Genomic DNA, 14,733 nt, shown 5'->3' on the forward strand with positions numbered 1-14,733 from the left:
TCCTCACAAGAGTCAATAACTGCCCTGAATTGGTGGTTAGCCAATCACAAGGCGCACCAAGACCTGCACACCAAAGTAAAAATCAGTGTTCAATCTGGGATTGAATACCGTATTTTCACGACTATAAAGCGGAATTAAAAGTCTTACATTTTCTCCAAAACAGACAGTGCGTCTTATAATCCAGTGCGCCTTATATATGGAAAAAAACAGAAAACCAAAAACGAAAAACCACCACTGTCGGATATTAAAAAAAAAACACAAACGCCTGAACTGAATAATCAATACTGTTAAATATGCAGATGCCATCTTTACAAAATCTTCCATCATATAGCTCCTCCCCCACTGCAAGATTTTATACCAAAAAATCCAAACCATCAACAATGGCTGGCTCTAGAGGTGACTGTAAAGTAGTGAGTACTTCATACCTGCAAGTCAATAGCAATTACCGTATTTTCACCACTATAAGGCACACTTAAAAGTCTTACATTTTCTCCAAAATAGACTGCGCTTTATAATACAATGCGCCTTATAATCCAGTGCGCCTAATACGGTATATGTTTCTGGGATGTGGGATAAAAGCAGAGTACCCATGCAAACTCCACCTGAATGAACATTCAATCTAAGAACTGTGATAAGTAAGTGCTCCATGTCACTTTCCAAAGTGGCCTTAATGACTTGGTGAGTTCCTGATTTGCGAGTTGATTGTGAAGTAAGGCAGAAAACACTTGACTTCTCCCTAGCATGTGTTTTTTTTTCTTCAAAATGTGCCACATCAGAATGAGCCAAGACCACCCGGTGAGATTTAAGAAAAGGTGAACGAGGGGAGGTAAGAAAAATGTTCACTCCGCCCTCGGGTCCACTTCACCAAAATGGAGGGCATCACCTCGTCTTCATTAGTGTGGGCGGAATGGCGGTTAAGGGAGGAGGATGTGATGGCGACATGGGCATGTAGCAAATGAGACGAAGGGGGTGAAGGTGCGCGGTGGAGCTAGGGGGGTGACGGACGATAGCGCGGAAAAGCTTCTTGTCATTAGAGCTCAGCGTGTTGCTCATTGCGTGGCCAGGCGGGGGTGCCGTTTGGGGAAGGGAGGGCTGCGGGTGATAGTTTGTGGGTTGTGGCGGGGGGAGGCGGGGCTAACAGCTTGTAGCGGTACCGGCAGGCGGCGGTAATCCGCATCATTAGCGGCACAGTGGTTCACTCTGCGGCACAAAGGCAGATATTAATTGGAAAGATAAACTGAGATGGGTTTCAATGTTGGAGAGATATTTCAGTTATCTGGAAGAATGGAGGACGTGTCGGTTGCTTGAGGGGGAATGTGGTTGTACATTTGTATACAGACAAGGAGAAGATAAGTGTGGAAGTTAAGTGATGATTAAATAGAGGAAGGACGGACCAGAATGAATGGACTGGGTATTGTTGAATCTTTTTGGGGTTTGATTTAGTGGTATGTCACATTGGTTGGTCTGTATATTTGGTGCTTGGACGTTTGGTCGCCGGGTCTTTTGATCGCTGGTCAAATGTTGACAGAGAAATTATATTCATGAGAGAGAGGTTAATATCTAATTACTGTTTAATATATAAGTAATGTTTAATATCTAAGTACTGTTTAATATCTAAGTATTGTTTAACATCTAAATACTGCTTAACATCTAACTACTGTTTAAAATATAAGTACTGTTTAACATAGGAGTACTGTTTAATATCTAAGTACTGTTTAATATCTAATTATTGTTTAATATTTAATTACTGTTTAATACCTAAGTAATGTTTAATGTCTAAATACTGTTTAATATCTAAGTACTGTTTAATATCTAAGTAGTTTAACATCTAAGTACTGCTTAACATCTAAATACTGCTTAACATCTAAGTAATGTTTAACATTTAAGTAATGTTTAACATATAAGTACTGCTTAATATCTAAGTGTTGTTTAATATCTAAGTACTGTTTAATATCTAAGTACTGTTTAATATCTAAGTACTGTTTAATATCTAAGTACTGTTTAATATCTAAGTATTGTTTAACATATAAGTACTGTTTAACATATAAGTACTTTTTAATATCTAATTACTGTTTAATATCTAAGTAATGTTTAACATCTGAGTACTGTTAAATATCTAAGTACTGTTTAATATCTAAGTAGTGTAACAGCTAAGTACTGCTTAACATTAGGTAATGTTTAACATATAAGTACTGCTTAATATCTAAGTATTGTTTAATATCTAAGTACTGTCTAATATCTAAATACTCTTGAAACCAGCTCTCAAAATTATATTCATGAGTCTAATATCTAAATATCTACTGTTGATTCATGAGAGAGTTTAATATCAAAGTACTGTTTAATATCCAAGTACTGTGAAAACAGTAGATATTTAGATATCAAGTGTGTGAATCCTTCGTAACCGATCAAAGACGTACTTTTCGAAGGACATGTCTTTCACTGCAACTATCCAACTCATCTTTGATTATTTGAAACTTTATGTTCATGAGTATCAGAAAACCAATTGTCTTTTTAAAGCCCCAGGTGAAGTAGTCCTTGAAAACTATACTTCAAGTCTGTAAACCTTTTTATGACTGGTCAAAGACTAACTGTCTTTATAAGGACTAGGACGAATTTGATCTTGAGCACTTTTGTTCAAGTGTGTCCTTTTATTTACGACATAACTACAACTTGGACCTGTTTCTGTAACTAGCTTTACTACGACCTATGCTTTACATGTACGACAACAATATCCAAATTGATGTGGGGTGCCGAAGCCAGCAAGTCCATTTCAACTATTTACCGTATTTTCACGACTATAAGGCGCACTTAAGTCTTAAATTTTCTCCAAAAATAGACAGTGCGCCATATATATGGAAAAATCAGAAAACCAAAAACGAAAAACCACCACTGTCAGATATTAAAAAAACACAAATAACACAAAACACAATATATCCTATACTATTCGTTTGAATTTGATCCTAAAACAGAAAGTCAACTCGATTCCATGTAGGCCGGACCATTTTAGATATAATATTTATATACATTTTTTTTAATAAATGGATTAAAAGAACTAGATTAAAATCCCTGAATATTCCATTTTTTATAGATCTAAAACAATGTTTATTTTAGTTTTTTAAATATATTTTTAGATTTTACAAAATGATTTTTGAACTAAAAACACAGAAAAAATGGATTAAAAAATGGCAATTATTGATTTAAAAGGGGAAAATCAGGAAATTATTAAAATTATTTATAAATGGATTAAAAGAACTGGATTAAAATCCCTGAATATTCAGTTTTTCATATATCTAAAAAAATGTTTATTTTACCTTTTTTTACATATATCTTTAGATTTTACAAAATGATTTTTGATTTAAAAATTACAATTATTGATTTAAAAGAGGGAAAATCAAGTAATTTAATATACATCTATACTCTTGATTTTAATCTGATCCTAAAACAGAAAGTCGGCACTCAAGATTGACTTTGCCGGGCCACACAAAAGGATGCTGCGGGCCAGATTTAGCCCCCGGGCCGCCACTTTGACACATATACTGTAGCGGTTTTAAAAATGTCCTTATTGCCTTTCACAACAAGATTTCTGGCTTCAAGATCAGAGACAAAACTACACTTCTGTTGACATCAATTCTCACTAGATAATATTTTGGCACCCGTTAAATGATCTTTACAAATCCGCCATGACTACGCCGACATACGCCATCCCACAAAAGTAGGCTGTACTCTTGCGTTTTTGATATGCAGTGTACAGGGAGCTCATGATCACCCAACAAACTTGCACTTTTTGTCTCATCATCAACGGCGCCCCCCTCGCCAGCTCTGTTATGCTCAGATGAGGACAAAATAAGCGTGGGTTTGCCCAAAGGGGGAGGCGGCAAGAGACACGCGATGGCTGTCTTTACACGCGTGTTTGTTTTTTGCGGCTCCACGGCCCCCTGCGGCTTATTTAAGGCATTTTGGCAAAGACAAGAGGCTCGTAGGGTCAATAGCCAGTTGAAACAAATGTGGTGGTTGTGTTTTTTTTGCTGTGTACTTCCCAATTGGGAGCTCCAGGGATAGTAATCGGTGCTGTTTAGCCCACAGGCTAGATCACAGACTGGATATAGTAGTGCAAGTAGCAGAACATCGCTTACTTCAATTGCATCCTTGCAGTCTGCCAGCTTTTATCATTTGTTTGTTCACTCTGGACTATTACTTGCCATTGCCAACAGTGCCTGGACGTTTGGTGACAGAGTTTCATGAGAGAGAGTTTAATATCTAAGAGAGAGAGTTTAATATATACGTACTGTTCAATATCTAAGTACTGTTTAATATCTAAGTACTGTTTAATGTCAAAGTACTGTTTAATATCTATGTATTGTTGAGAAAAAAAATTATATTCATGAGAGAGTTTAATATCCAAGTACTGCTTAATATCCAAGTACTGCTTAGTATCCAAGTACTGCTCAATATCCAAGTACTGCTTAATATCCAAGTACTGTTAAATATCCAAGTACTGTTGAAAACAGTAGACATTGAGATATTAAACTCTCATGAATATAATTTTGAGAGCTGGTTTCAACAGTACTTAGATATCAAACAGTACTTAGATATTAAAAAGTACTGAGATATTAAAAAGTACTTAGATATTAAACAGTACTTAGATATTAAACAGTACTTAGATATTAAACAGTACCTAGATATTAAACAGTACTTAGATATTAAAAAGTACTGAGATATTAAACAGTACTTAGATATTAAAACAGTACTTAAAATTAATTCTCATGAATATAATTTTGAGAGCTGGTTTCAACAGTAACCTCTCTGTCACCATTTGACCGGCGACCAAAAGACTGGCGACCAAAAGACCGGCGACCAAAAGACCGGCGACCAAAAGACCGGCGACCAAAAGACCGGCGACCAGACATCCAGTCACGCTTCGCCTCACATGAAGACTATTGTGATATTTACAGAGTATACAGTTATCAGATTTTTTTAATGTACTTTTAAAGGTGAGGAAAAGAACATTCTGCATGATTTTTTGACGCCGTGTGCAACAAACCCAAAGATTGTATTTTTTTGGTCCAAGATTTGGACTGACAGTTCAATGAGAGGACAATCTCTGTAGTTCTACTTCTGTTCTGGCGGGCAAAAATAATCTCATTTTCAATGCCAGTTCCAGTCCAACACCAGATATAATTAACTTAAGGATAGAGCCACTGTGAGTAATGACTTTTGCTAATCCCAAAGAGCATGAGTCACGTAAATATACGTGTGAACTCTGAGGTGGGAAGGAATTTAAGCCCTTTTCTTCAACGTTATGCACTAAAATAACTAAGTAACTCAAGAAACTTTTTGAAAGCATGCAAAATGACTCCAGTATTAAATAATTTGTTGCAATTCCCACAATTTAGATGATTAAAATCAAATAATTGTCAAGGAAATGTCATATTTGAGGCACCAGACGTTTGGTCGCCGGTCCAATGGTGAGAGTTTAATTTCTAAGTACTGTTTAATATCAAAGTACTGTTTAATATCAAAGTACTGTTTAATATCAAAGTACTGTTTAATATCTAAGTACTGTTTAATATCTAAGTACTGTTTAATATCTAAGTACGGTTTAATATCTAAGTATGGTTTAATATCTAAGTACTGTTTAATATCTAAGTACATTTGACCGGCGACCAAAAGACCGGGGACCAAAACATCCAGGGACCAAAACATCCCGGGACCAAACGTCCGGACACAAAAAATTATATGGTTATAATTGTTGAATTTTGACAACATTTATGTTTAAGTAATGACACTTTGTACCATTGTAGTTACACTTTTATATACCAGGCAACCTCGGCCAATTTCTCTTCATATTAATGACTGCAATTCCCCTTATTAAGCAAAAAGAAATAATTAAATAAAATATTTACTGACATAGGGCACACTTAAAACTCAATACAAGAGTTGTTATACTGCATACACAATTTGAAATGATTAAAATACGGGAAAAGGTTGACAGTTATGTACTTGAAATCAATAAAAATGAAGTAATAACGCCAGGTTTTACATTAAATATTTTCTCATTGAACTCAACATTATTAGCCTGGGGAGCCCTTTTCCCCCCAAGTTGAGCCAATCACGGCTTGGCTAATATAGCCTCAGTCATACCTTTTTCTCCCCTTATATATGGCAGGGGGATTACAGTCAGGGAGGGGGGCCTAAGGGATCTTTAAAGCAGCGTTTCAAGAGAATCTGGCCCGATTTACAAGCTCTCTGGGCCCCCTGTGACCGGACCCTCTTCTGCCTCTTCACTCCAGCTGTGCTAATCAATCTCCTCTGCTCTTGTCACGGTAAAAAAGGAAAGAGCAAGTGAGAAGAAGGGAAGAAAAAAAGGAGAGATGGATGGGAAAAAAATAGGTGAATAGCCACAGATTTGCTGGACTCTGCAGGGTTTTTCTTTCCTCGCCTTTGTGGCTCCGAGTTGAAAATATCACACGGTGACACCGCTGGGATGGACTAAAACCGTGACCGGACGTTTGGTCGCCGGACGTTTGGTCGCCGGACGTTTGGTCGCCGGACGTTTGGTCGCCGGACGTTTGGTCGCCGGTCAAATGGTGACAGAGAGTTTAACTCTGTTGAAACCAGCTCTCAAAATTATATTCATAAGAGAGTTTAATATCTAGGTACTGTTTAATATCTAACTACTGTTTAATATCTAGGTAATGTTTAATATCTAAGTACTGTTTCATATCAAAGAACTGTTTAATATCAAAGAACTGTTTAATATCTAAGTACTGTTTAATATCTAAGTACTGTTTAATATCTAAGTACTGTTTAATATATAAGTACTGTTTAATATCCAAGTACTGTTTCATGTCTAAGAACTGTTTAATATCTAAGTACTGTTTAATATCTAAGTACTGTTTCATACCTAAGAACTGTTCAATATCTAAGTACTGTTTCATATCTAAGTACTGTTTAATATCTAAGTACTGTTTATTATCTAAGTACTGTTTAATATCTAAGTACTGTTTAATATCTAAGTACTGTTTCATGTCTAAGAACTGTTTAATATCTAAGTACTTTTAATATCTAAGTACTGTTTCATATCTAAGTACTGTTGAAACCAGCTCTCAAAATTATATTCATGAGTTTAATATCTAAAAGAGAGTATAATATCTAAAAGACATAGTTTAATATCTATGTACTATATGATATTAAAAAAATCAATAAATTATTCCTGCACATTGCATATAATATTTTTTACAGTTTTGTGACATTGACCCAAAGGCAAGTGAACAGACTCATTAGAAAAACAAACAAGGAATGATTTTTTTGGCATACCGGTGACACCTGTACAATAACTAGCTACATCCACTGGTATTTCTTGACGAGCCCTGATTTGCACTCACTTGCTCGGGGGGCATTGGCTCCGCCTACTAAATATGCATGTTCGGAGTCGAGTGACAGCCCAAAGCAATCGCCTTCCTCATTCTTGGTGGAATAAAATCGACGGGGGAAAGAAGAGGGCTGGGGTGTACTCTTATTTTGTCACCCACTTAAAAAGCCAAGGCGTCTTATTTCAAAGAATTGTAAGGAGCCCCGTGAAAAAAGCCGCATGGACTCGAAGCGGCCAACAGGGGGGGTTTGGGGGGGACTTAGCGGGACAAGCCGCAATGACTTTTAAAGGCGGCTGTATTAAAGGCTAAGTGGCAATAAAAACAAGCGCTATTTGGCTCGCCATCACCGCCCATTCTGGACACGCTTTAGCGGCGGCGTAGTTAGAGCCTGGGGATGGCCGATAAACTTAAATAGTTTGTCAGGCCAGCCGGCTCTGGGCCCACTCCTTTTTAATTTGGAGAGTTGGGGAGGAGGCTTTGGGTCGGGAATTGAAAATCTATTTCCACGTACTTACAATGACATCAATTTCACCATGGCCGGACGTTTGGTCGCCCGGACGTTTGGTCGCCCGGACGTTTGGTCGCCCGGACGTTTGGTCGCCCGGACGTTTGGTCGCCGGACTTTTGGTCGCCGGTCAAATGGTGACAGTTTACTGTTGAAACCAGCTCTCTAAATTATATTTGTGAGAGAATTTAATATCTAAGAGAAAGAATTTAATATCTAAGAGAGAGAGAGTTTAATATCTATGAGAGAGAGTTTAATATCCATGAGAGAGTTTAATATTGAAGTACTGTTTAATATCCAAGTATTGTTATATATCTAAGAACTGTTTAATATCTAAGTACTGTTGAAAACAGTAAATATTTACATAGTAGACTCTCATGAATATAATTTTGAGAGCTGGTTTCAACAGTAAACTCTGTCACCATTTGACCCGCGACCAAAAGACCGGCGACCCAAAAAACGGCGACCAAAAGTCCGAGCACCCAATCTCACATCCGACAGTTTGCCCATAAATCTCACATCTGACAATTGAACAATTCACTTGCTAGTTTGTAGCAATTAGAGAGACTTACATAATTGGAGGTGCTGTCAGTTCCTTCGTATCGCAGGACGGCCAGCACGAAGCAGACATACTCTTGCCCGCTGGTCAGAGGTTTGTTGTAGAAGCCATTGTAGGGCTTTTCGTCGCCCAGTGTGAAAGTGGGCGGCAGCGAGGCCAATTTGGCGGCGATGTATGGCTTGGAAGAGTCCAGGTGGCGCCGACGCCGTCTCTGGGCGGTGCCTTCGCTGGATTTAAGCAGCTAAAGAAACAACAACATCAGAGTTATTTTGTGAATGCTTGAATAACTGTATTTTTTGACATATCTACATATAAGTCGCACCCTAAGAGTAGTTTAGTTATACCATTTTTTCAATATCAAGTCTCTGGGTGCAATAATAGCATGAGATACACATTACGCAGTTATCAAGGCTGATATTTTAATGAATGCAAGACCTTCAATCAGCTTTAACAACTTTTGGGATGTACTGATAAGGTAAACACTATAAAAATTTACTCGTGTCTGCCCAGTTAGAGCACGTTTAACTACCAGTAAAAGGAAAAATGTTTTTTTTAATGATATATGCAAGATAAGTTTTCGTTTCTTCTCTTGAATTTCATTCATAGACGATGAAAAATAAGGTTGTTTAGCGTTTTATCTGTTAATATTTTCTCTAATTTGGAATAAATGACTGTTTGGTCTTTGTGACCTTGCATTTTTGTGCTTGTTTCTTCTAATTTTTCATGTAAAACATGATTTAAAACACAAAAAAACATAAGAGTGGACATAGTTACTGCTAATAGCTGCCGCGTAAACAGCGCCATCTTGAGGAAAGGGGTAAAAAAACAAAAAAAAACAAGTTTGGATTTTATTTACTGCGTGCCATATGATTGCTACTGAGCAAAGAAGACGATAAGTCCTTTTTTTGTTATGAAAACGGCCTATAAGCGAAAAAAATATGCTATTTTGTGCCTCTATGAAATGTTTAGTCCAAAAGAAAATGTCCAGGACTATAATTTGTCTTTGATGACATTCATGGGCAACAAACAGGACTGCGGCAGCATTTTGTTTAGTGTCAAGCGCGACTCCAGATGCAGCGTTATTAAATGATGATGTCACAGAGAGAAGACAATGGGCTGCTCGTTGTTTAATGACTCAAGAAGACCCCCCCCCCAGCCCCCTCTTTCCTTGCTAGTCTTGTGCTTTATTTAAATACGCCGCTATTAATATTCACGCTGTCATTACGCTTCAGTCCCCTTGTGGGACAAGAAAATCTTCATTAAAAGGAATGATAAAGTAGTCATCAAGACCATGTAAAATGAGGATGAAGCCTCTAGGATGTCTGCAGCTTTAAGGAGGACAAATTCAAGGCTTTTTTTTAACAAGCATTCTCTTTTAAATTGAAGACCTGTGGTTAATGTGATCATTGTCAGTGGGCAATTTTGACAATGAGAGAGGTCGCCGAGACAATTGTGAGATTGGAAATCAGGCCACATAGCGTCAGAATTAGGTAAAAATACATAGTACCGTATTTTCCCGACTATAAGGTGCACTGCATTTAAAGGCGCACCCTCAATGAATGACATATTTTAATTTTTTTCAAAATATATGAGGCGCACTGGATTATAAGGCGCCCTGTCTTTTTTGGAGAAAATTTAAGACTTTTAAGTGTGCCTTATACTCGTGAAAATACGGGTATTTTCACGACTATAAAGCACACCACATTATAAGGCGCACACTCAATGAATGAGAAATTTAAATGTTCTGTCCATATATAAAGTACACTGGATTATAAGGCGCCCTGTCTATTTTAGAGACAATTTAAGACTTTTAAGTGCGCCTGATAGTCGTGAAAATACGGTAGTTCGACTGATCCAATAACAATTAAATACAATACTTTTAAGTGTGCCTTATAGTCGTGAAAATATGGTAGTCTGACTGATCCAATGACATAAATACAATACTTTTAAGTGTGCCTTATAGTCGTGAAAATATCCAATGGCATTAAACACAATACAATACAATGTAGAAAATTATTTGACAGTGTTATCTCCATCTTCCCTTATTATTTTTACAATTAATTTATTTTTGTATTTCCCAATAATTGCTGAATCCCCCAAAGTGTTTTTTTCCAATTAATTTTTCGCTCATGTACGTTGATTTCCTTCCATACACAATCATTCCAATTAAGTCCTTTTTTATATCAATTGTATAGGCTACCTTGCACTGTGTTTATTTCTATTGTCCTTTTTTTGGAGCCTAATTATTCCTGTGGATGGTGCAATGAGCAGATGGGGACTGTGCAAACCTGGCACGCAATAATTAGTCACCCCCCACTGCACCATTGCCACAGTACTCCGAGCCCTAGAGAGCCATGGAGATAATTGGTAACAAGTGGACACTTCCTGCCCAGTTGGAGCTCTTGGCGACCTTTAACCCCGGCCCCATAACATGCCAACCAGCTGGCTGCTTTCTACTTCTCACCTCGTCCAGTTCCATCTCGTCTGGAGTCTTCCAGCGCCATCTTGACTGGGATACGGGTAGAACTACGATATAGTACCACCTGCCAAAACAATAAAGCAACAATAATGAAACGCTATGATATATAATGTTACATTGAAGGATGAAAATGACCCGTATCTATGAAAAATGATGGGATAGAATATCATATGCCCTTCATATGCTCAGAGGGATGCCCGGCAGGACTCATGAGGTTAACGGGAATCCTTGCCTCTAATTGCTGTCATTAGCTAGGCCGCAAATAGAGCTGAAATTGAGCTATTTAGGACATTTGGGAATTGTAATAAATCAATATGTTGGGGAAGAAGACATCATTTTTGCATGAAAAATGTCAGTGGTCGCTTTTACCCCAAGAAATGACACCTACCGTATTTTGTTATTTAATATACCCATCCATTTATATATTAAACGGCAAGGGTATATTAAATGGCGCTCAACGGGAATGTACGATCCACTATGTACTTTTTATGCCGTGACGTCAACATTTTGCAGACTACAAGTACTTACTGCTCAGGTTAAAACTACTTCTGAATAAAGTCTGACTTTGAATTTTAATGAACTTAAGTATCTATAATGATGCCCCCATGAACACCATACAAATCTTGTCAAAAAAGTTGAGTTGCTGTTTAGTATACCCGGGTATATTAAATGGCGCACAAATGGGAGGCTCAAAAAAGCAAAAAATCATTTAATATAAACTATGTCTGTATATATTTGCTTATATATGTATGTATATGTGCTAATATATGTGCTAATATATGCATGTGTATGTATATGTGTATATATGTGCTAATATATGCTATATGTGTATGTATATGTATACATATGTGCTTATACGTATATAGTATGTGTATGTATATGTATGTATATATGTGATTATATATGTATGTTTATGTATGAATATATGTGCTTATATATATATATATATGTGTATATGAATATACAGATGGATATTTCAGCAACACACTTATTTATTCATATATTTATTCATGTATGTATTCATTAACTTACTTATTACCTATCTATTCATGTCGAAAATGTCTTTTTTCTGTGTCTGTATTCTCACCCTCTTGCTACTGTGACAACCAAATTTCCCGAAATACAAGATAAATAAAGTTATCCAATCCAACCCTGGCCAAGTTTTCGTGCATTAAACGATAAGAAACCCATTCATCATTACGAGTATTTGGAGACTGACCTGATGCGAGTGGTGGTCTGCACCTTGGGCAGGCTAATGGTCATCATGCCACCCAGCGCCTGATGAGTGCTGTACAGGGGCTTGGTTTTGATGAGGTCGGGGGCGGTGCGGATCGACACCTGCTGCTGAAGCCCCCCGGCGATATTTCCGCGGCTTGTCAGGACGAAGGAGTAGTCGGTGTCAGGCTGCAGCTGTGTGATCAGCTTCCGCTTTAGGTTGCCCAGCACCTCTACACTCTGCTGGTTGTACAGGATCTAAAATGGCAACATATAGGATCAATATAACAATCCTTCAAAAAATGAAACTGTATGTTATATGACAAATGTAAAAACAATGATGATGGTTCCTTGGCAGTTTACTATGGTGTTACTTGTACTCTACACAACAGGTGTCAAAGTGGCGGCTCGGGGGCCAAATATGGGCCGCCGAATCATTTTGTGTGGCCCGGGAAAGTCAATCATGAGTGCTGACTTTCTGTTTTAGGATCAAATTAATATGAAAAGTATAGATGTATAGATTAAATTTGCTGATTTTCACCTTTTTAAATCAATCAGTCATTTTTTAATGATATTTTTGTGTTTTTAGTTAAAAATAATTTTGTAAAATCTAAAAATATATTAAAAAAAAGCTAAAATAAACATTGTTTTATATCAATAAAAAAACTTAATATTCAGGGCTTTTAATTGAGTATAGATGTATATAAAATTCCCTGATTTTCCCCCTTTTAAATCAATAATTGTATTTTTAAATCCATTTTTTTCTGTGTTTTTAGTTCAAAAATCATTTTGTAAAAGCTAAAAATATATTTAAACAAAGCTAAAAATAAACATTAATTTAGATCTATAAAAAAATAATATTCAGGGCTTTTAATCCAGTTCTTTTAATCCATTAATAAAAATAAAAAATATATATATCTAAAAAGGTCCGGCCCACATGAAACCGAGTAGTTCAAAACTTATTTTGTAAAATCTAAAAATATATATAAAAATAAATATTGTTTTAGATCTATAAAAAAACGGAATATTCAGGGTTTTTAATCCAGTTATTTTAACCCAATAAAAAAAATATATAAACCTTACACAATAAAATACATTATGAAAGCCTTGGCTAAAAATACATACATTTTCTGCATTGTGAATCTGAATTATTGGACACCTTACCTTAAAAGGCACTTGAGATTTATAGTTGAGTGGCAAATCCCAGGTGAGGAGTACCGACGTCTTCATCACTGCTTTGACGCCAAAATTCAAAGTAGGAAAGTCTGGAGCAAAAACATTAATACACAGGTTAAAGTATGGGTTTGTTTATTCCACAACATGAAAATGTTTTCCGCGATTAGCGTAGAGGCGTTGGCGTAGAAAGCCTAGCATTAATTCACACAATGATGAAGAGCATAGAGATGTAGTGTGTATGTGACGGCAAAGGAGGAAGGATGGCGTGACGGCAACGTATAATGAGATTAGTCAGTCATGAATCAATAAACACACACATACAGGTGTGTAAAGAAGTGCTCACTGAGGAAGGAACATATGTAATGGAAAGAAAATCAAGCCTGAGCTGTTTTATAAAAACAAAGTAGGTGACGTGATCAATGTTGCCTCTAATTTTTCGTTGGTCTGGGAAGAAAGACAACCTCCCTGAGCGCACCGAGTACCAGTGTGAGTACTCGCTATGGGCACACCAGTATGTCAAAACTGTCACCGGATGTTTGGTCGCTGGTCTTTTGGGTGCCGGTCAAATGGTGACAGAGAGTTTACTGTTGAAGCCAGCTCTCAAAATTAGATTCATGGGAGAGAGTTTAATATCTAAGAGAGAGAGTTTAATATCTAAGTACTGTTTAATATCGAATTATTGTTTCATATCTAATCACTGTTTATTATCTAAGTACTGTTTAATATCTAATTACTATTTAATATCTAAGTACTGTTTAATATCCAAGTACTGTTTAATATCTAAGTAGTTTAATAGCTAAGTAGTTTAATAGCTAAGTAGTTTAATATCTAAGTACTGTTTAAAATATAAGTACTGTTTTATATGCAAGTACTGTTTTATATGCAAGTACTGTGTTATATGCAAGTACTGTTTTATATCTAAGTACTGTTTTCTATCTAAGTATTGTTTAATATCTAAGTACTGTTTAATGTCTAAGTAGTTAATATCTAAGCACTGTTTAAAATATAAGTACTGTTTTCTATCTAAATACTGTTTTCTATCTAAATAGTTTAATATCTAAGTACTGTTTAGAATATAAGTACTGTTTAGAATATAAGTACTGTTTAGAATATAAGTACTCTTTTATGTATAAGTACTGTTTAGAATATAAGTACTGTTTTATGTATAAGTACTGTTTAGAATATAAGTACTGTTTAGAATATAAGTACTGTTTAGAATATAAGTACTGTTTTATATCTAAGTACTGTTTTATATCTAAGTACTGTTTCATATCTAAGTACTGTATAATATCTAAGTACGGTATAATATCTAAGTACTGTTTAATATCCAAGTACTGTTTTATATTCAAGTACTGTTTAATATCGAAGTACTGTTTAGAATATAAGTACTGTTTTATATCTAAGTACTGTTTTATATCTAAGTACT

The 14,733-nt window shown here is 36.2% G+C and overlaps 1 protein-coding gene across 21 annotated transcripts in view; it reads right to left on the minus strand.

Annotated features, from left to right (window-relative positions):
• ptprfb (protein tyrosine phosphatase receptor type Fb) overlaps positions 1 to 14,733 on the minus strand; it is a 176,788-nt gene that overhangs the window by 26,797 nt on the left and 135,258 nt on the right. For all 21 annotated transcript variants that reach the window (XM_077725114.1, XM_077725115.1, XM_077725120.1 and 18 more), the window contains 4 exons: positions 13,296 to 13,396; positions 12,136 to 12,389; positions 10,902 to 10,980; positions 8,451 to 8,678 (listed from right to left, as the gene is read on the minus strand). In XM_077725114.1, the coding sequence (XP_077581240.1) occupies positions 8,451 to 8,678; positions 10,902 to 10,980; positions 12,136 to 12,389; positions 13,296 to 13,396 (662 nt within the window). The remainder of the gene's footprint in view (positions 1 to 8,450; positions 8,679 to 10,901; positions 10,981 to 12,135; positions 12,390 to 13,295; positions 13,397 to 14,733) is intronic.

Source organism: Stigmatopora nigra, chromosome 9 (assembly GCF_051989575.1).
Source record: "Stigmatopora nigra isolate UIUO_SnigA chromosome 9, RoL_Snig_1.1, whole genome shotgun sequence".
NCBI lineage: Eukaryota > Metazoa > Chordata > Actinopteri > Syngnathiformes > Syngnathidae > Stigmatopora > Stigmatopora nigra.